The sequence below is a fragment of the Doryrhamphus excisus genome, chromosome 10 (genome assembly GCF_030265055.1).
Source record: "Doryrhamphus excisus isolate RoL2022-K1 chromosome 10, RoL_Dexc_1.0, whole genome shotgun sequence".
Classification (NCBI taxonomy): domain Eukaryota; kingdom Metazoa; phylum Chordata; class Actinopteri; order Syngnathiformes; family Syngnathidae; genus Doryrhamphus; species Doryrhamphus excisus.
Window position 1 is genome coordinate 9,436,117 of NC_080475.1, and position 23,700 is coordinate 9,459,816.

General features: G+C 41.0%; 1 protein-coding gene across 3 annotated transcripts in view; it reads left to right on the forward strand.

The window, feature by feature from the left end:
- The window catches only part of LOC131136632 (caM kinase-like vesicle-associated protein), a 34,625-nt gene extending 11,245 nt beyond the window's left edge, over nucleotides 1-23,380 (forward strand). Inside the window, exons 2-11 of one of the 3 annotated variants that reach the window (XM_058083727.1) lie at nucleotides 10,792-10,898; nucleotides 13,081-13,212; nucleotides 14,057-14,131; nucleotides 14,733-14,871; nucleotides 16,052-16,172; nucleotides 16,922-16,997; nucleotides 17,103-17,239; nucleotides 17,358-17,436; nucleotides 17,517-17,604; nucleotides 20,263-23,378. In XM_058083727.1, coding sequence (XP_057939710.1) covers nucleotides 10,804-10,898; nucleotides 13,081-13,212; nucleotides 14,057-14,131; nucleotides 14,733-14,871; nucleotides 16,052-16,172; nucleotides 16,922-16,997; nucleotides 17,103-17,239; nucleotides 17,358-17,436; nucleotides 17,517-17,604; nucleotides 20,263-21,612 — 2,292 coding nt within the window. In that variant the 5' untranslated portion in view covers nucleotides 10,792-10,803 and the 3' untranslated portion in view covers nucleotides 21,613-23,378. Of the gene's footprint in view, nucleotides 1-10,791; nucleotides 10,899-11,417; nucleotides 11,569-11,834; nucleotides 11,943-13,080; nucleotides 13,213-14,056; nucleotides 14,132-14,732; nucleotides 14,872-16,051; nucleotides 16,173-16,921; nucleotides 16,998-17,102; nucleotides 17,240-17,357; nucleotides 17,437-17,516; nucleotides 17,605-20,262 lie in introns of those variants that run through there. The other 2 variants (XM_058083728.1, XM_058083729.1) reach the window with 2 other exon arrangements.
- The last annotated feature ends 320 nt before the right edge of the window (nucleotides 23,381-23,700 follow it).

Here is a 23,700-nt window from a genome sequence, read left to right on the forward strand (position 1 = left end):
ATCCCAGCTGTCTTGGGGGGTTGCAGGAGCCTATCCTAGCTGTCTTGGGGGTTGCAGGAGCCTATCCCAGCTGTCTTTGTGGTTGCTGGAGCCTATCCCAGCTGTCTTGGGGGGTTGCTGGAGCCTATCCCAGCTGTCTTCGGGCAAGAGGTGGGGTACACCCTGGACTGGTGGCCAGCCAATCACAGGGCACATATAGACAAACAACCATTCACACTCACATTCATATGGACAATTTGGAGTCGCTAATTAACCTAGCATGTTTTTGGAATGAAACCGGAGTACCCGGAGAAAACCCACACATGCAAACTCCACACAGAGATGGCTGAGGGTGGAATTGAACCCTAGTCTCCTAGCTGTGAGGTCTGCGTGCTAACCACTGGACCACCGTGCAGTCCTCTTTATTTTCATAGAAGTCATAAATAATGTTTCCCTATATAATGATCAATTCTACTTGCTTTGCTGTTAAAACTAACACTGTGGCCGCATAAGGGCATTCAAATCCTGAATAGGGCATACGAGTTTCCATTTCAATATCAAATTCCATTATTATTTAATGACCCAACTCCTTTCAGCGCTACCAAAAAATGCTAACCCTGCAGCGAATTGAAGCTCCACAGGTATACTTCATCCTATAAGGTGTGAGTCCGATACCCACACACTTTTCAAAAATAGAAAGAGCCCGGACAGTCCTACACTTCAGCTTCACACCCGAGGCCTCTTTGTTGAAATGGTCTTAAGCCTCATGAGTCCCATCCAAAGCTTCAATCAATGTCCTCCACCTCGTCTCTGCTGCTGTTTCTTCTCTTCTCTCCTTCGCCAAGAATACCTTTTAAACTTCTATTAGTCGTCTATCAAGATGAATTTGAATATGATTGAATATGATTTCTTCTAGAAGTGAAACCGATCACTCTCCCGTGGAAAAAGTTCTCACTTTGATTCTTTCATGCCCTTTACGTCTGTCATCCGCACCGCTTTGGCTGTCTCTCATTCTTCTTCCTCCTTGTCATCTTCATCTCGACGTAATTCCACCCTGGGATGGCTTGTCATTGGATGACGCCACAGCTCATTTCTCATTGCTGCTTATTTCCTTTTCTGTTTCTCACTTGCTCTCTCGCTGGAAACCTCCCAGCTTGCTTCATCACAGAAGACTAATTCAAGTGTGATTAACTGATTAATCGAACTGAAGTGTTTGAATATAGTAAATGTAAAGAGAGTACAGCTCGATAATGAGGTGGATTGTCTTTTAAGACAGCTGAGTTATTATAGAACTGGATGATCAATGTAGAATGAATGAAGTCATGATGCGTTGACTACATGAACGGAACTGGAGGAGTCTGTTAGAGAATTGGGGTCGTCCATGATGGAGACCAGCTTGGTCGGTGTCCCGCTGTCTCTCACCGTCCCAAATGCCTCCAACTGAGTGCCAACAGCTTGTTTGGATTTCCTGATCAGTTTGTCCGGGTGCACCAAGGGGCAGTTTTACCACGCCGTTTGAAATTGAGCTTCCTGAGCCATCCCAAACCTCTTTCAGGGCTCATTTCCAAATGTGCAAACCTCATTATCTGATCGTTTAACACAAGAATACAATATTCAAACTATATTTATATAGGTCAGAAAAATGGAAAAAACATAATAAGTCCCCTCAAATATCAATGAAACACGCCTCCAGATTAGAGCAGTCCCATGGGTCTCATTTAGCTTTAATGGCACATACAGCTGAGTGTCGTTGGCATAACAGTGAAAGCTAACATTCTAACATTTATAGGTCAGAAAATTTGAAAAAAAAAAAGCATAACATGTCCCTTTTAAGATCCAAACCAATCCATTTTCAACGTTGCTTATCCTCACCGGGGTATGCTGGAGCCTATCCCAGCTGACTTAGAGTGAGAGTGGGAACGCGGCGCACCCACACCTCCGTCCATCTCCTCAGTAAACATCCAAAATTGGATCTAGGATATTTTATATTTTATATTTTGCCTGTGAGGTTTTGGTGACGTGTCTGCACTGTGTGTCTGTGAGCCAGTATACGACTGCGCAGGGTGCGCTTCGCCTGCGCCAAGAATAGACCCGGTCGGACCCGGCGATGTTTTTTTTTTGTCACAAAATTGTCACTGCACCAAGCTGAAAATGTTAATTGCGCACAGTAGTGCGCTGGACTAAATTACCACGGCGCAGGCTGCGCCTCCCTGCGGCACCGAATTAGAGCCCAAAGTCTTTGCAGATACACAAACACCGCAACACACGCCGGCATTATAAAGACCTAAAGATGAGTAGTCAGGGAATTATTGATTAGTTAGCATCATACTTTCAGCTGCCGTCAGGTTGAGTTAGATTAATAGATTAATAGAAGATTAATACAAAAATGTACATGCTGGTTCAGACGGTGACATTAAATAGTGTTTGCTGGTTGCATTGCAATGTGCCTGACACTCTGCCTTTGAGGTCTGCATTGTGTGTCTGGGAGACAGTTTACAACTGCGCAGGGTGCGCTTCGCCTGCGCCAAGAATAGACCCCGTCGGACCCGGCAATGTTTTTTTTATGTTTTTTTGTCACAAAATTGTCACTGCACCAAGCTGAAAATGTTCATTGCTGGACCAAATTACCACGGCGCAGGCTGCGCCTCCCTGCGCCACAGAATTAGAGCACAAAGTCTTTGCAAATACACAAACACCGCAACACACGCCGGCATTATAAAGACCTAAAGATGAGTAGTCAGGGAATTATTGATTAGCGCACCCTGGAAAAACACCCCACCGTTGAAACACAGAGAAAGAAATTAAAGTAATTGAATTGATGCTCCAACACAAACACACAAACATGCTTATGTATTATATCTTTCTCATAATGTGTGTATCCAATATACTTCATTTTCAGATTATCCCTTTGCCTACCTCTTCATTTCTCCTGGGTCTCCTCTCTTACTCCTTGTAACTCTTGTTCTCATTCCACTTTCACATCACAACGTTGTAATAAAGCCTGCGACCGACCCCGAGGGGGGATGTGCGCTCTGCTCAATATCCAGCACATACTTGTCAGCTGGGACAGTGAAATTGGGAGGAATCAGTGCAGGACCGATTCCCGTTGAATGTTTTGCAGGCCAAAGTGATATTAATGGCAAAATATGCTGTGCGCTTTCAGCTGCGCCTCAGATATTGATTGTGTTATTGTTTCCTAATTACACCCAGTGCAATTCTTACAGGAGCTTGCCAGTCTACATTCCAAACATGCGGCCCGCGGGCCAAATGTGGCCCGCAGGACACTAGTTTGAGGCCCCCGCCTTAGTGCGGCCCGCGCAAGTTTGATATGGATGCTGTATGGTATCATGTACCCAGAAAAAATTATTATGTTTGATTCATGTTCATGTTAAAGGTTAAATAACTGTTAATAGTTATCCTCCCTATCCGTGTGGAAGTGGTAAGTTTTTGGCTATTTAAGTTGAAAGGAAATAACTTGAAGGCTACCGTTTAGGTCGCTAGCTCTCTAGTTTGCGAGTTAGCATGTGTCTCAAGACCCTGCAGTTGCGCAATATGTTGTAAATAAAAAGAGTATAAATGTGACTATAGTCGTGTTTTGTCTCTAATAATGCTTTGTTCATTTTAATCTGAAAAAAAATAATTTGTCTACCCACCAACTATATGTGGTTTCTTAAGTTTTTATTATTATTATTATTATATGTATTTATTACTGATTGATTGATTTTCTTTATTCTTGATTTGTTTATTTATTTTTCATCTTATTTTGTGCAGAAAAATAAAAATGAAGATATTTGAGAACAGTGGAATGTTTTATCAGAGCTTTTATTGTAGAAAATTGGAACCAAAGCACTGAAAAAGTTTGTATATTTTTCTGTTTTTTTTGGAAAACCTGATGCGGCCCAGCCTTGCCCAGACCCTAGCCCCAGTGGCCCCCAGGTAAATTGAGTTTGAGACCCCTGCTCTAGGCATTGTGAAGACAGCAACAAACAAGCTTGTTTTCTATGTTTTTCTTTCCTGTTTGCGTAGTCGAGCAAATCACAAGTGGAGTTCTGATCAATAAAGCCTGAGCATCAATTGCATTACACGCTGATTTACACCCAAGAAACCCACCGGGATCATCAAAGGGGGGCAACAAATATGTGGTGATTATCACTAATCTTATTAAATGCGAGGAACCGAAAGCTAAATGACTCCATAGAGTGCCGGCATGCTGTAGCTTTGTCCGAGTTGCTCTTAAACGCATTGATTAAATTTCCTCGCATTGCACACGCTCGGGCAATACTGGTGGGACCGGCGGTCATAAAATGCAACAATGAGAAGCACATTTCACCGCTGTCATATCCGTTTGTGTTGCGGTGAGAGCATCTTGGAATGCGGAGGTTCTTACCACTGGTGTTCTTCTCTGCAATTTCCATGATTAATCCTTCAGGACTTCTAAAACGTGGAAGTGCTTGGGCTGTGATTTGCACTGAGGTGGTGTGAGACTAAAAATGGCGGGGGGGGGATGGAAAGTTTTTATAAGCAAAATGATTTGGCTGTGTAGCTTAAATGATAAACAATAAAGACTTCATACGTTGGTGATGTAATCAAACTCGACTGGGGGCTCACATATTCTGATATGGTGTAAGAATTGTTGAAATATATGAATATGTACGACAGTATATGCGTGTTGTGATGCGTGTGCGAGGATATAACTCAGGTGCATCCCGCTTACGTGTGATCTGACATGCAAGGCCTGTATGTTCTTGTTCACACGGGCGGAAGTAACCTGAGGCAACCACACATCATGCACTGCTGCTACAGCTCTATTCCTCTAACAAACATCGAGTTTCTTACAAAAATATTTCATAATCATACAAATACAACTCAATTTATTCGCATTGTGTTGCAATTCACAGCGGAAAAGCATCTGCACTGTATTCTTTATTGCATATTCCCTGAAAAGTAGCAACATTGTAGCATCAAAACAACTGTCAAATGACTTGAGAGATTGTTCAACATCATGGTCTAGGGGTAGGGTCTCAAACTTAATTTACCTGGGGGCCACTGGAGCTAGGGTCTGGGCAAGGCTGGGCCGCATCAGGTTTTCCAAAAACAGAAAAATATACAAACTTTTTCAGTGCTTTGGTTCCGATTTTCTACAATACAAGCTCTGATAAAACATTCCACTGTTCTCAAATATCTTAATTTTTATTTTTCTGCATACAATAAGATGAAAAATAAATAAATCAAGAATAAAGAAAATCAATCAATCAGTAATAAATAAATATAATAATAATAATAACAAAACGGCAAATAATAAAAACTTAATAAACCACATATAGTTGGCGGATAGACAAATGATTTTTTTCACATTAAAATGAACAAAGCATTATTAGAGCCCTGTAGACATGACAAAACACGACTATAGTCACATTTATACTCTTTTTATTTACAACATATTGCGCAACTGCAGGGTCTTGAGACACATGCTAACTCGCAAACTAGCGAGGTAGCCACCTAAACGGTAGCCTTCGAGTTATTTCCTTTCAACTTAAAAAAGCCAAAAACTTACCACTTCCACACGGATAGGGAGGATAACTATTAACAGTTATTTAACCTTTAACATGAACATGAATCAAACGTAATAATTTTTTCTGGGTACATGATACCATACAGCAGGGGTCTCAAACTCGACTATAGTCACATTTATACTTTTTTTATTTACAACATTTACAACATATTGCGCAACTGCAGGGTCTTGAGACACATGCTAACTCGCAAACTAGAGAGCTTAGCGACCTAAACGGTAGCCTTCGAGTTATTTCCTTTAAACTTAAATAGCCAAAAACTTACCACTTCCACACGGATAGGGAGGATAACTATTAACAGTTATTTAACCTTTAACATGAACATGAATCAAACGTAATATTTTTTTCTGGGTACATGATACCATACAGCATCCATATCAAACATTAAACTTTCATATCAAGGCGGCGGCCTCAAACTAGTGTCCTGCGGGCCACATTCGGCCCGCGGGCCGAGTGTTTAAGACCCCTGCTTTAGTGCAATTGTAATGGGTAGATTATGACCAAAATCATATTAGCAATGCTTCCATTATTACCGTGTTACAGCATAAAGTGATAAACATTCTAAAACACTCATTTTCTAATACTGAACCTCAATAGATGAGGCCTGATGAGCTGAATGGGATTGGCTGTGACTGCCTACACATGGAATTTTTTTTTTTTCTGAGAATAACCTTGATTTATCACCTGATGTTCTTCCCCATCAATGCGGACAAAAAAGAAATGTTCTTCCATTCATTTTGGAGCTTCTGTGCAACCTTGACTCTGCACTTGTGAACAAGCACCCTGTCGCACTCCGACATGCGCACAAGCAACTGGATGGAAGGCGGTGAAATAAAAGTGTGATGTCTCAAATAGCTTGCTGTGCCTTCACACTCGGGTTTTTGAATGTTTGTGGGTACACATCTCTTTGTGTCAGGAATGAGAACTACCTGAGAATTAGGCGGGCTAGAGGACAAGTACGTGAAACAAGCAAATACAGGTAGTAGGTAGCCAACAGTTAGCCAACAGTTAAATACGATAAAGACAACCAGGTCACGTGTAGCGTCCACGAGGGAATAATCCGGCACCGTCCTTTCGCAGCTGATGCAGTTTAGAAGGGACGGTAGATTGGAAACAGCTGGTAGCTCCGCCCGACTCACAGAAGGCCCACGTCTGCAAGTACGCACAAAGAGCAGGAAGAGTTCAAATAAAAAGAAAACACACACACAAAAGTCATAAACGGACAAAATACGACAAACGTCGCAGCGATGGACGGACGGACGGACGGATGGATGGATGGATGGATGGAGGGACGGATGGATGGACGGATGGATGGATGGATGGATGGATGGATGGATGGATGGATGGATGGATGGATGGATGGATGGATGGACGGATGGATGAATGGATGAATGGATGGATGGCTGGCTGGCTGGCTGGATGGAGATATGGACGGACGGATGGATGGAAGGACAGATGGATGGATGGACGGACGGACAGATGGATGGATGGATGGATGGATGGACAGACGGATGGAGAGATGGATGGATGGCTGGATGGACAGATGGATGGATGGATGGACAGATGGACGGATGGATGGATGGATGGATGGATGGATGGATGGATGGATGGATGGACAGACGGACGGATGGATGGATGGATGGATGGAGGGACGGATGGATGGATGGATGGATGGATGGATGGATGGATGGATGGACGGATGGATGGATGGATGGATGGATGGATGAATGGATGGATGGATGGAGGGATGGACGGATGGAAGGAGGGACGGATGGACGGACGGATGGATGGAAGGACAGATGGATGGACGGACGGACAGATGGATGGATGGACGGATGGATGGATGGATGGAAGGACAGATGGATGGATGGATGGATGGATGGATGGACGGATGGACAGACAGATGGATGGATGGATGGATGGACGGACAGATGGATGGATGGATGGATGGATGGATGGATGGATGGATGGATGGAGGGATGGACGGACGCAAAAATGCAAAAAAACAGACCGTTTTCACGGGGAGTTTGAAATCCAAAGAAATACAGCTGAATAGGTGCAGATTCTGGAAGATCTAGAAAGCTTTCTGTGCTGGTTATTGTGTGTAGCTGCTCTATAGGACTCCACAACTCAATACAAATGGCCAAAAATGGAGCATAATAGGTCCCCTTTAAATATGGCCAAAGTAGCACCTGCTGCTAAAAGAACCTAGCTTGGCTCAGATGTTTAACCACATTGAAAATTGTCTCTATAAGCATCCGCATATAATTGTCCTGATGGAGACATACTTGGTAGTTTCCCTGTCTGTGACGCCGGAGCCAACACGAGTTACATCATTACATTTTCACACATGTGCATACACTCTTCTACCTTTGCAAACTTTCACACCCACACAGACTCGTGAAGCTGTGAGGTTGAGAGGCACTATCACATCAGCCTCTGCTGTTTTGCACCTCTGCAGTAGTTTCTCCATAAGTTGCAAAGCCCCGTCCTCTTTTTCTCTACTCTTCGCACCCTTTAGCAAGTCTTTCCTCATCTTTCATCTTTCCCACTTTTCCATTCTCGTCTCCCTTCCTCCCATTTTGCCTCAACTTCAAGCTTTGTTATAAGACAGTATTCCACATGAACAAGTCTTTCTAAAGCATCTTTAGATTGTAGCCTTGGGGGGGAAAAAACTCTCATAACCTGACAAGAAACATGTACCCAAAGGAAAGAGCCTACTATAGTCTTTCCACCATTCACTCTGGACTGGTCATCAACCAATCACAGGACAATAATATTCAAATATAGAAGGAAAGTCCGACATAACAATCAATTGTTCGTTCATGAGTGGCGTTTCTATGCACACGAGAGTGTGACCAACCACAGCCAAGTGGGCGTGCCTGGAGGCGGGTCGTGGGAACCACAAGATCCAAAGAAATACAGCTGAATAGGTGCAGATTCTAGAAGAACTAGAAAACTTTCTGTGCTGGTTATTGTTCGTTCATGAGTGGTGTTTCTATGCCAACCACAGCCAAGTGGGCGTGCCTGGAGGCGGATCGTGGGAACCACAAGATCCAAAGAAATACAGCTGAATAGGTGCAGATTCTAGAAGAACTTGAAAGCTTTCTGCGCTGGCTATTGTTCGTTCATGAGTGGTGCAGATTCTCGAAGAACAAGTGGGCGTGCCTGGAGGCGGGTCGTGGGAACCGCAAAATCCAAAGAAATACAGCTGAATAGGTGCAGATTCTAGAAGAACTCGAAAGCTTTCTGTGCTGGTTATTGTTCGTTCATGAGTGGTGCAGATTCTCGAAGAACAAGTGGGCGTGCCCGGAGGCGGGTCGTGGGAACCACAAAATCCAAAGAAATACAGCTGAATAGGTGCAGATTCTAGAAGAACTAGAAAGCTTTCCGTGCTGGTTATTGTTCATTCATTGTTCGTTATTGTTTCTATGCACACGAGAGTGTGACCAACCACAGCCAAGTGGGCGTGCCTGGAGGCAGATCGTGGGAACCACAAGATCCAAAGAAATACAGCTGAATAGGTGCAGATTCTAGAAGAACTCGAAAGCTTTCTGTGCTGGTTATTGTTCGTTCATGAGTGGTGTTTCTATGCACACAAGAGTGTGACCAACCACAGCCAAGTGGGCGTGCCTGGAGGCGGGTCGTGGGGAACCACAAAATCCAAAGAAATACAGCTGAATAGGTGCAGATTCTAGAAGAACAAGTGGGCGTGCCTGGAGGCGGGTCGTGGGAACCGCAAAATCCAAAGAAATACAGCTGAATAGGTGCAGATTCTAGAAGAACTCGAAAGCTTTCTGCGCTAGTTATTGTTCGTTCATGAGTGGTGCAGATTCTCGAAGAACAAGTGGGCGTGCCTGGAGGCGGGTCGTGGGAACCACAAGATCCAAAGAAATACAGCTGAATAGGTGCAGATTCTAGAAGAACTCGAAAGCTTTCTGTGCAGGTTATTGCGTTTAGCTGCTCTATAGGAGTCCACAACTCATTACAAAGGGCTGAAAAATGAGCATAATAGGTCCTCTTTAAATGTCTGTTCTTTTTTAGAAGCAAATAAACTGCTGACTCTGGGCATGAAGAAACTAGCTCACCATACATTGTTCCATGCATTTGTATAAGAGTTGTCATGTACAGACCATTACACTGCTCACGGTACTGCACTGCATAAATAGCATTTACTCTGGGGAACCGGTCTATGCGTGGAATGCATGAAAAGCGCACGATAGTATTCAGCTATAATCTCACATGATGAAGAGAAACATGGGAACTAAATACAGAGTCACTAACTAAATTGGTACAAAACAAGCATGTTTTACTGACATTTTTTCTTTTCTTGCGCTCCGATCATAACATGCATCACTTTCACCGTCCTAGATCTTGTCACGGAAATGCGGTTGCACTTACATAATCTCCTCACAAGACAAGCTTGTTCGGAATTACCCCGGAGCACATATGGACACGCATGCGCACCCAAACACTCATCATCTAAGTCAAACTCGGATCAGCGCATGTGACATATCCGCTTTGACCTTTGACCTTTGTTCAAACCAACACATTCATACGCAGAGACACACATACATACATAGCGTATTCCAGTGCTGTGGATTAGAGATACAGATTAGAGATTAGGGCCAGCGGAGGCATTACACAATTCGTTCAAACCCCGCCTCCATTGAACCACCTCTGGCTTGATCATCTCCAATAGTGATGCTACTACTACACACAAAAAAAAGAAGGGGTGGGGGGGGGTCAGGTTACAGAATTGCCTTGATATTTGTTTCATAATCCTAAATTAGCACTCTCAAAATGTCATTACCGCTGAGGATTTCTATTGTTTTTTTTTTTGTTCTAATCCTTCCCACATTTGTTATCAGTGAATTTCATTCTCAGTCTGCTAATCTTCAATTCTGAAGTCATTCCGGCCTTATTAGTTGACTTAATAACCTCAGTTCATCAGCGCTCGCTCCTTCTTATCACTTCCAAGTTTGGTCAGCGTTATGGATTCATTCTGAGACAGATGATGATAAGTCAGAGTTATCCAGGAAATGGGGAATCTGCGCACTGGATTAATGGAACAGAAGAACAGAAGGGACGTCAAAGACTATGAGATGATGTATGTCTTTTAACAAAACTGACAGGAGACTGTTTTTAATCCTGTTGATGAATCTATTAGTCAAGTGTATACTTTGCTTCCCACGTTTGTGTTGGGAATGTTGAATTGATTTATTTTGTCTGTATTTGTCAGGTGAATGCCGTCATGCCATTTGGGTGCCTTGCTCTACGAGATGGGCGGACTTATGATAGTATATCTGATGTGACAGACAAATATGAAATCGGCCAGGTCCTCAGAGCGTAAGTACCATAAATAATTGCTTTCCTCTTCTATAGTGTTTCATTAATAAACATTCCCATTCAGACACACAGCATCATAAAAATTAAGTATGTCAGTGGTTTAAATTTTGTTAGAACACTTTTTATTGCATTTTTTTCACCAAAGTAGAAAAAATTGTATTTTCAATAAGAGTTTGGAATTTTTGACTTGCCGCAAGTCTGTGAATGCAACTGGACTGCGTTCTGACTGCTGATTGGATAAGCAAGGGAAGCGGTGGGAGGGGACAGAAGATGAAACTACAAAACAAACGTCTTTAACTGTACAATATTTGGGTTAAACTGCAAAATTTGAATAATATTAGATGATGTAGTATCATTAGACATTGTGTGTGAATTCTGAAAAGCTGAAGCGAAACGGAAATCAAAATGCAGAATGAAGATTAGACACTATAATAAGACATTATTCAGTGGACAAAAATTGGTTGAATTGTGGTGTAATCATGTGTTTTGCTGGTGTGCTTTTATTTTGAAGTCCGGATAATACCGGAAACAGGAAGCAATAAAAGAACTTGCATGTAGAGAACATCTTGCCGTTTGTGAGCCCACATATAACAAACACGACAGAATAAGAAGTGGGAAGGAAAGGAAGAAGGAGAAGATGGAGAATGTAGGAATGAATAGATGAAAAATGGTAATAATTTAATATAAGCTATGTAACTTAGCTAGTAAAGTATTGGTTCTTAGCCAGCGGTTGTGACGTCAGGTACCAAGGTACTATAAATGAAATTCTATCACATGAGACGGACGTTACTGCCATTTATCAACTATTTAGCAGACATGAATCTTTTTTTAAAATTACATTGTCATGTAATCCTGAATCATGTATCCTGAATCGACTGTTTTAAAATAGTGTTTCGTAGCTTGTCTCGCGCTGCAACTGTCACGTGACTGATGACGTCGGTCACAGCGTACCTTTTGGGGTTCGAAACGGACTGGTGTCCCTCGTTGCTTTGATGGTTTTACAAAGCAAATAACCGCCCAGAAATGAAACGACAGCATTGTGAGGTTTGTGTGTTTGTAATGGCGACCAAGTGACACAGATTGCTTTGACATTACTCTTCCAGCAGATGTCGCTTTTTCCTACGTCGTCTTCTAACGCTTCCTCCATTTCCATTTCTTTACTCATTCAAATAAACCCAACATCAAAATGTTAATCTCACTTGAGACAAGTGTGCTAGCAATTCAGACTTAACTAAATATTCTCAAATTTAGCGTAATCGTATATATTCTGTGAACATGTTCCCATTGGAAATGAATGGCCAAAATGGCGCCCTCTGACGGTGAAAAATAATTAGCTATTTTCCATTACTGAATGTAAGTCAAAAGAAACAAAATGATTCCTCAAATGAAAAGATATATTGTACATCTCTCTGCAAAGATAGTCAAGGACAGGACTAATAGAATGGCAACAAACATCACCAGTAGGTAATTTGATGACATTAATATATTCAGTAATGTAAACGATAGTGAGCAGACAGCACTGATATGCAGATACTTGTATATAATATATACCTGTACAATTCCAAAAAGATTACAACCTTTATAAGTGTATATAAGCTGTGTAAGGTTTTGCAGCTCCGGACTATTTTTCTGTTATGGAAGAGAATACAAAACAACTCTTTTGATCGTGAAGGTTGCTGACCCCTGAGCTTGACTATAAAATAAATTCATCAAAAGGACTGACGCTCGTACCAAAAGGCCAGCCAGCAAATAGCAGATTTGAGAGATTAACTTTTCAAAGTTCAGACAACTAAACTATTTTTGGTCATCATTGTGGCATGAAAAAATCAGGTTTGCTTTTATCCTCTTTCTGAAAAACTCTCCTTGACACATTGCAGCTACACACACACACACACACACACAAACACACACACACAGCAGGCCATATGGCAACATCAGCATCTGGCCTCAGATTTGTGTACGTCTTATATAAGTCATACAAGCCCAAACTTAAGTGCACATACTTTGTCTTGTGATGAAAACAATATCTGTATTGTAATTGTGTTCTGTAATAAGTAAAAAGTATGAGAACAACTGTGAAATTACATTTTGCAACTTTTGAATGTCACTGTAAGGTCTGATAATGCTAAATATTTACCGTGTTGTCCCCTTTCTCTCTCTTTCTCTCGTTCTTCTGACGCAGGAAGGAGTTCTGTGAGCTGTGCCTGGCTAAAGACAGACAAACAGACAAAGTGTTTGTCTGCAAGAAATTTCTCAAGAAAGACGGCAAGAAAGTCCGCAAGGCCGCCAAGAATGAGATCATGATCCTGAAATTGTACGCAGTCTGTGAACGGAAGTACAGTAAACCTCGGATATATCGGATTCAATTGTTCCCACTGTTTTTGTCCGATATAAGCGAAATCCGATATATGCGTATACCGGAAAATGTCCGTTTTACGCATATATCGGATTTATATCCGGTATATGCGTAAATCGGATTTTATCCGTTATAAAAAGGCACTTCCTTGACTATGTTTCCAATGTACCTGGACGCGCAGGCAACACTGCAAACGCTGCAAATGACGTCGTATAGCGGCGTGTCACGATTCGGCGAATCGGAGCGCCACGATGCGGCCATCCGATATATGCGAGGGAAATTTAATGGAAATGCATTGGAACGGGACTGGAGATTTTGTCCGAAATAGGCGAAATCCGTTATAAAAAATCCGATATATGCAATGAATTTTTATTGGAAATGCATTACAGAAAAATCGGTTCTTTTTTATCTGTCCGTTGTGAGCGAATTTCCGATATATCCGAGTCCGATATATCCGAGGTTTACTGTATTTTGTTTTTTTCAAAAGGGTTATCAGTGTTTACATGGCCGTGCGCAACCGGGTTATTGCTAATATTCCGGTTATGATAGGGTTATTTAAATGCATGTAAACGTAGCCAGTGACTCCAGGAAACAGAAGATTTAGATGAATTTAGTGAATTTATATTTTCATTCATTAATGGCATTTGAAGCCGTGGAAAGTTCAATTTGATTAGCACCTTATACAATCAAACCAGAGTGATATTAAAGTCGAAAAATGGCACCAGAAACCAAATGTTTATTACGGCTATAAAAATCACTGATCAGTGACTTACATTTACTAAGCCATTTTTTTTTTTTACAGGGTCAACCATCCAAACATCCTTCAGCTTATTGACACATTTGAGACGCGAAAAGAATACTTCATCATCCAAGAACTGTGAGTGTTTACTGTGGGCGCTGTTCTTTGTCTTGATCCCGCATGTACCTGTACATTTATTGAACTCAGAAGTTAATCAGCTCAAAGGGGCCGTGTTGAACATATCGTTGTATTACTATGTGCTGTGGTTTGGCCACCGAGGTGTTAGATTTGATTAGATATTTGCTCCCGCAAACACTTGACGTTATTCATTGCCCCTGAAGCAATTATTTACCTTAAGAGAATCGATATGTCCATTGCAGCCAACCAAGTCATGTTTCACTGTTTGCCGGTTCTTATCAAACGACTGTAGTGTTCTATTGAGTTAGGAGAATTCAGACAGAGTCATTGTAATCATCTCTGGAATCTTTGCAGGCACTCATCCCCCTTTGGGGAATGCATCACTGCCTTACCCATCATTTGTATTCTCTACAAAATTAACTAATGACCCATGCTCGGCTTTTTCAAATTGCTCACAGTGCTACCTACCTGAGGCCCGCAGAAGCAAATTGCCTTCCTAATGCACATAAAAATGAGGCTTAAAAGCATTTTATTGCATTTGCAACATGTGGTTAACAGCTGCAACTTTGTTCTCAATGTGTACGGGTGTGTTTGTACACAGTGCCACGGGGGGAGACGTCTTTGACTGGATTCAGGACCAAGGGAATTACACGGAAAAAGACGCCTCCAGCGTCATTAGACAGGTCCTGGAGGCTGTGGCGTACTTGCACTCTCTCAACATAGTCCACAGAAACCTGAAGGTAACGCTCGACTTTCTGTCATTAAAGACAAAGCAAAAAACAGACTTGACTCCAAAACAAAGACATTTATACACCTCAATTGATTTGATTGCTAATTCCCATAATGCAGTGCTGCATGATGTGTTGCAATCTGGAACGCATCTATTGTGGTTCAAGCTATGTGGTTCAACATATCCAGTGCTATCAAGCGGTTATTTCATATCAGGAATATTTCCATAGCATTTCAGTCCAGCTTCAGCATCCGTGTTCCCTCAAAACTTCAATTTTCTCAAATTTTCAGAGCATTTCAGTTTCGTGGGTTACCATTACCACGCCGAATGTAGCAACCAGCCAATCACATTTGGACAAGGAAGTGAAGGCTCGTGTGAAGCCTCAATTCGAATTGCTATGACCGACTTACCCTCGGAACAGACCAGATTTACTACAATCGTCCGATCTGCCAAAGAGCCGATCTGTTGCACTTTCTGAAGAACCCATTGAAGAACAAAGACCTCCAGAACCTCAAACCATGGTGGAACCTATCAAAGTATTGATTTACTCAAAGAACACTTTACATTCTGAGGATGAAAATTAAACAAATGAAAACGGAAATGGATCATTTTATAGTGATTTTTTTTATTTGCATGGTGATATTAGGATAAAGTTTGATATTTTTGTCTTTATGTTCCACTTACGTTTTTCCCCACCATATTTATATAATGTATAATCTCATTTTAAATAATTTGTTGGTCATTGCTTCATCCACACCAATTAAAACTCAAGAACTGTTTCTCCTACATGTAGTCAAATAACGTATAAAGAGCTCTCAAATAACCACAAGTTTCATATTATTTCATGTATTCTCCATCGGTGAACAGCCCCCCCCCCCTCCCCCCCCCATGATCTCATGTGCAGCCACAACACGAGGAGCTGCCAGCTGGAGTTTGGACGGTTCACTTCTTGAAAGCGTACCGCAGGGGTAGCACTCTTTCAAGATGTATTTTTCCTGTCTCACTTAACACACTATCTACCGCCCCCCCAAACCCCCCGACCCCTTTCCTTGCTTATCCAATCAGCAGTCAGAAGACAGTGTAGATGCATTCATAAAATTGTGGTCAATTCATTTGGAAAACACTTTCATTTTCTCCTCCTTTTTTATGCTTATTTTTTTAAAATACTTTTTGTCCTTGTATTTTCATAGCTGGAAAATCTGATGTACTACACAGAGAACAATCACAACAAAGTAGTTCTGCGAGATTTCTACCTCTCCAGATTTGAGAATGGGCCGATCACAGAACCCTGTGGAACACCAGAATACCTGGGTAAGATTTATATTACAAGGGTTAAAAATTCTCATTCATCACGTCGACATGTTTTTACTTCTTCCATTTTGTGTCAACATTAACAATTGAAAAAAAACCTCTGGATGAAGAGTAGTACAGTAAACCTCGGATATATCGGATTCAATTGTTCCCACTGGTTTTGTCCGATATAAGCGAAATCCGTTATATGCGTATACCGGAAAATGTCCGTTTTACGCATATATCGGATTTATATCCGGTATATGCGTAAATGGGATTTTCTCCGTTATAAAAAGGCACTTCCTTGACTATGTTTCCAATGTACCTGGACGCGCAGGCAACGCTGCAAACGCTGCAAATGACGTCGTATAGCGGCCTGTCACAATTCGGCGAATCGGAGCGCCACGATGCGGCAAATCCGATATATGCGAGGGAAATTTAATGGAAATGCATTGGAACGGGACTGGAGATTTGTCCGAAATAGGCGAAATCCGTTATAAAAAAATCCGATATATGCAATTAATTTTTATTTGGAAATGCATTACAGAAAAATCGGTTCTTTTTTATCTGTCCGTTGTGAGCGAATTTCCGATATATCCGAGGTTTACTGTATTATAGTATTATAAGCAGTATTATAAGCAAACACGCAGCTAAAATGAAGCCCTTGTGGTGACAATTATGAACATGTTCAAATGGGTTGGGAATGGCCATCCCAAAAAAAATGGATGCATCTTGTGCCTCTTCTTTCATCATCTTTCATCATCTCTTAGCCCCTGAAGTAGTGGCTCGTCATCGCTATGGCCGACCAGTGGACTGCTGGGCTGTGGGTGTTATTATGTTCATACTGTGAGTCTTCATTATCGATAAAACCTGAACTCAAACCGTTTTTTTTTTTTTAGATTAAAAATGATAACTTTTTCTGTGTCCGCTGATGAAGTGTTCTTTTCGCAGCTTATCGGGTAATCCTCCTTTTTATGATGAAACAGAAGAGGAGAATACAGATTTACATAATCGCATCATTTTCTGTCGCATTGTTGCTGGTGACTTTGAGTTTGATTCCCCATACTGGGATGACATATCCCCTGCAGGTACGTTGATTCACCATGCGATGCCAACAAATATCCTGTTTATTATGTACAAGACGAAGTACTTCATGAAAGAGCGAAATATACCGTAATACTAAATAGCCGCCGTTTACTCCTGCAGCTAAGCAGCTTGTCTGCCGACTCATGGAGGTGGACCAGATGCTGAGAATCACAGCACAAGATGCACTCTGGCACGAATGGTAATGATGTGCATGTACTCAAATGTATTTGGACACCATGCCTTGGCTTGGCTTCTTATTTTGAGCGCCGCTTTTGTCAGGATTGCAGGCAACGGCGCATCAGAGAAGAACCTAAAGGATGGCGTCTGCGCTCAATTTGAGAAGAACTTTGCAAAGGCCAAATGGCGGGTAGGGAGGCTAACTCACTCAATCTCCATACGATTAAATAATATTTGGCTTATAAACAGCATAATAATTTGTGAAAATGTCAATTGTTGATATAAAGAGAACTTCTTCTCTTTTTCCCCATAATAATTCCCAGGAGTTGAAGGTATTGTAGCTCATTATGGTAGAACATGGAAAGACAGAGTGTGGGTGGAACTCCACATTAAGTCTGGCATGATTCAATGAAAAAAGCATCTCTTTGTGGCTGAACATGCGAACATGTGATTTGTTTGCCTTACGGGAAAATAGTCCCGAATAATTGAACAATGAGCAATCCGCCCTGAGATGTGTTGATCATACTTTGACTGGTGAAGCTCTTCCCAGAGGCTCTGTTTATGCCCACTGTCACTGCCTGTCCCAGAGGAGATCCATCCACACTTGCCCCACTTTTCCTTATCAGAGTCAAAAAGTTCAAAGTGGCCCGCTCTGCTCCTTTTCAGCTCCTCATCTGCACTTGTCAGACTTGGACAAATAAGGTTATGATCAGTAACAGGAATAGGAACGTTTGAGTTGTTTTTATGTCAGTGTGGATAAGGAGAGCGTAAAATGGAAAGGATGTGATGGGTGTTAGCCACTGCGGACCATACAAATGTACTAAGGCCCTCTGTCATACCTCTAATCGTTGTACCTGTACATTCATGGCCAAAAGTTTGGAGAATGACAAATATTATTTTCACCAAATCTGCTGCCTGATGGCAATTTACATAAACTGCGGTGTATTATGAAGAGTGAAAATATAAACGGCAATTAATTCCAAAGCTCTTCTTTCTCATGAGAATGGGAATTAATCCCCCAAAACATTTCCACTGCATTTCAGCCCTGCCACAAAAGGTTCAGCTGACATAATGTTCATGATTCTCTGGTTGAAGTAGTTGTGAATGTTGACAAGGATCCTGAATGGAGGCACCACCAGTGTAGCGCTTGCTCAGGAATGGTAGCAATCAGGTTTGAGTGCCTCTGCTCGCACACTTGCAGTGACGACTTTCGGAAGATGAGCGCCACCATCAGTCCCGTGTCATGCTAACAGTAAAGCATCCTGAATTCATTCATGTGTGGGGGTGCTTCTCAAACAAGGGAGTGGTTGGGCTCCTTCACAATTTTGTCTAAGGATGAAGAACGGTACCAACTTTCTCCCAACCATCCAAGAATAGTTTGGTGAGGGTAGAAGTGGTAACTAGTGGCTTGAGGAACAATATAAAAACATCTGCCATCTGACAAAAAAAGGGGAAAAAAAAACAATACTGGTGTTATTCTCGAAACATTTGGCCATGACTGTAAACTTAAGTCACGTAAGATTTCAATAATTCCTGTGTCACAATAGCTTTCCGCTTCCATACAGTTTAGAAACATTTAAGCTGCGACATTTTCCTAAGTACATTTACAGTTTTTATACTGTAGTCATGAAGTAGTCAGTGAGTATTTTTTTTTTAAGTTCTTGTTTTTTTTAATGCACAAGATTAGACACATGCAATTCATAAAATGATATGTAAATGTTACACTTGGGGGGGAAAAAGTGGGCTAATAAATTGACAATAAAAGCACAAATACTGCAGATTTCAGAAAGCAATAGATGGAATGATACAGCACTCTACAAGAAGCAATGAAGTCTGTAAAATTAAATAATTTAAAAAAATCAAAAAATTGTTACAACTATAATGATGAAAATGGTAATATTAATGATTATAATAATGGTGATAATAATAACAATAATAATGGTAATAATGATAATGATAATAACAATAATAATATTACAATGATAATAATAACAGGGGAAAACAAGACTGTGCCATGAACATGATTATATCTTGCAAAAAGGGGTAGGCATTTATAAGCTTTTGCTTCAGCCTACTCCTTTTCGGCTTGTGATCGGATAGTTGAATACAAATGTAAATAATAGGAAGTTATATTTTCATTGATGTAAGAAATGCACTGCAATGTTTCATAATATTTGCCCAAATAAATAAAAAATATATATATATAATGGAATTTATATTTTGATTAATGTAAGAAATGCACTGTAATGTTTCATAATATTTGCCCAAATAAATAAATAAAATTATATATATATAATGGAATTTATATTTTGATTAATGTAAGAAATGCACTGTAATGTTTCATAATATTTGCCCAAATAAATTTAAAAAATTATATATATAATGGAATTTATATTTTGAGAAATGCACTGTAATGTTTCATAATATTTGCCCAAATAAATTTAAAAAAAAATATATATATATATAATGGAATTTATATTTTGATTAATGTAAGAAATGCACTGTAATGTTTCATAATATTTGCCCAAATAAATAAATAAAAATATATATATATAATGGAATTTATATTTTGATTAATGTAAGAAATGCACTGCAATGTTTCATAATATTTGCCCAAATAAATAAAAAATATATATATATATAATGGAATTTATATTTTGATTAATGTAAGAAATGCACTGTAATGTTTCATAATATTTGCCCAAATAAATTAAAAAATATATATATATATATATATTGCCCAAATAAATAAATTAAAAAAATATATACATATAGAATTTAACTATATACATATAGTTAAATTCACTGTCCTGTCATGCTATCAATTTTCTTTGCCTCTATCTTTCAGAAAGCGATACGCGTCACCACCTTCATGCAGCGACTGAAGAATTCCGAATCAGTTATTGACAGTTCGACTGAGGTAAAGGGCGAAGAAGAAGCAGAACAAGTAGAAGGAGGGGTGTCCCAGGTGGCGAGCGACGGTGGCGATAGCAGGATCGGCGGGGTCGCTGACGGAGGAGTGACACCCGGCGGTGTCTCTTTAAAGGTGATCGTTGAAAATAGACCGGCAGGTGCGGACCGGGCGGTAGAAAAACAGGAGGTGAATGTGGTTCTTGAACCCTCGGCTGAAGCATCTCCGTCAAGCGAAAAGCTCGGCGCGGCTAATGAAAACAGGAAAACCGTCACCGATTCAGATCCAAACAAAGAATCCAAAATAACCTTGGTGACTTCGGAACAGACCAAGCTACCAGATAGTACTTCTGATCCACATCTTGACAGGAAACAGACAATCCCCTACCAAGATCCCAACAGCAAGCTTAAGATGGCTGCAACACTTCATAGCCATCCACCCACAGCATCTTCAGGTGCCGCCCACAAGCCTGAAAGTGACGGGAGCTGGTGTCAGACACAAGTACCCGAGTCGGTAGCAGAGAGCTCAGTGGGAGCGGCAGTCACACCAGGAATTGCACCAGGACAAGCGATAGATGTGAGTATAGGAGTTAGCTTAAGACCCGAAGCGAGTCCCGCATCGAGGAAGGACGGGGATACCCGAAAAACAGACAGATACAGCGCTGAGTTTAATATCGCGAGGGCGGGTCCTCCAAAAGGTCAGGGTTGCTACGCAGTTGGCAGCTCTGCCAGTTTGGGTCGTCACGCCACACCTTTCCACACAGACATTGGAACCGTAGGCATGGGGATGGCAGGGCCCTACGGGAGCCCGTATAGCACTCTGTACGCAAGCGGAAGAGGCGGGGGCGTGTACGGAACTGGTCTACATCACGGAGAAGTAGGAAGCGCCGCGACGAGCGACTGGCAAATGGACAGCGTGATCGAGCAGATCGAGAAACAAATGGCGGCAGTGCTGGAGAAAATCGAGGGAGACATGCCCTCGTTGCTGGAGCAAATAAGTGACTGCCCCTCGGAGCCGCTGCGCATCAGGAGCACGCAGGCGTCGCCCGCCACCTCCCGCGCGCGCACGTCACAGCACTCAACCGAAACATCTGGCACCCCTCCACCTCTTCCCAAGTCTCCCAGGCCTGCGCTGCCATCTCTCCCTCGCCTTGCTATCCCGCCCCCTTCGTATCCTCCACCCTCCCCTCCTACTCAAGCCTCGGGAGAGCAGATGGAGAAAGGTGGACAGAGAGGGGCGGAATATTGCAGCCATTCCCCTGGAGCTGGAATGAGCAGAGGCTTATAAAACAGGTGGGAATAATAAGATACTCTTATGTTGAAAACTGAGGTCCTGATTGATAGTCCAACCGACACAACACACCCACCTTAACCCCCCCAGATGTACTGTTTGGTATGATGCTATAATTACAATATGATGACCAGCACACAAATACTCTGATAAAGAGGAATATGTATATTTAGAGCATGATCTCACTCCACTTCAACACTGGAATCCAAGCACTTTGTGTCATCAAAAAAAGCACAGTATGGAGAAAACAAAACATTATTTAACTCTGCTACAAATTGTAAATACAGTACCAGATTTTTTGATTTTTTGCATGTTGGTCACACTTTTTCAGATCATAAAACAAATGTAAATATTAGTCAATGACAACACAACCGAACGCAAAATTCACTTTTTCTATGAAACTTTTTATTACTTAGGAAGAAAAGAAAAATCAAACCTTTGAACCCACAGTGTGATGCCAAAAACATGGAACAGTAGTGGGCCAGCCATCCAAAATTACCCTAAGAGCATAGTGACCACTTATCCAAGAGGTCACAGAATACCCCACAAGGTCATGTCTCCACCATAAGACACTGGGCAAAAATGGCCTGCATGGCAAAGAACAAAAAACACTTCTAAACAATTAAGACACTTAAGAACATTAAGGCTCGTTTCAATTTTGCCACAAAACATCTGGTCCCCTCCTCTGTAGTCTGGCGAGACAAAAGTTTAACTTTCTGGATGGTGCCCCTTTTACATCTGGCACAAAAGTAACGCCGCATTTCAGAAGAACATCATACCAACAGTAAAATATGGTGGAGGTAGTGTGATTGTGCATCAGTCAACTGTGTTTTTTTTTCCTTTCTCTGCTAGTTTGGCTAGTTTGGTTTGACTGGTGATATAAAGTCAGTTGGAAAACCGCTTGTAATACTGAAAAATAGTTATAATGTAAATAATTCAACAATAAGGCCACTTTACTTACCCACATACACATATAGCTGAATAATAAACAATACATATAGCAACTTATGATCAATCCAAATCAATTTCAGACTTTAAAATCATGTGCAGCACTTGGTGATCAGTTGTGTTGTCATTGACTAATATTTAAATTTGTTTCATGACTGAAATATTAATTGCGACAAACATGGTAAAAATATTATTGATCGGGAAGTGGACAAACACTTTTTCACACCGCTGTACATGTACTGTAAGTAGGTTCCTAATTCTTGTTCTGCTGTATGTTGTAAACTTCCACATGTTCGCACATGTTTTAACATTTTTCTAAAAAAAAAAAAAAAAAAAAAAAAAAAAAGCACTTCCATTTGTACTTTTGTCCGTTTTAACTTTGAGATGTGGCAAACCGGGGCTGATCCAACCTTATTCCTTGTTAATGTGAAACATGTCCTCAGCCATGTTTTCCAGTTGTTGTGCTCATACTTTTTATTGGGAGAAGAACTCATTTATTTTAGCATCACAAGTGTAACAATGCTTTACGTTTTTTTTCACACGTTTGGGTCCATTTTGTTTTTTGTCCCTGATAAAGTCTATCCACCATTTCCCCCAATGTACTTTACTGTCTGCAGATCTATGAATAAAGTCAGAAATTATCATATTCAACTGTTTCAGAACAAATTCATTTAAAAAATAACTATGTCTTAGATATAATGGCAGAGTTTTTACATACAATCATGTTCGAAATCATAAGAAATGTAAAAAAAACAATAATTTACGTTTTGTACTATTGGGTCTTATAGGGATAGTTCTTTTTGGCCTTTTTGGGAATACCTGAATACGGATAATGATTTTTTTTTACCGATATTTGGTCTTAAAAACCTTTTAAAGCTCCACTTAGAACCTCTGGAAGATCCAACGGTGCAAAAGTAAATTATTTCAATTTTCAAATGGTTACAATTTTTATCAGCAGTGTATGTCGACCAACGCAGTGTACGATTCGACAGTGCCTACATATACCGTCGGGCATTGCGAGCACTCTGGATTCGACCATATTTTTGAGGGCACGGGTGGGGAAAAATAAATATTGTGCTGAATAAAAAAATACACGAAGTGATACACAAGTACACAACTGAATAGTTTGCGGGTAGT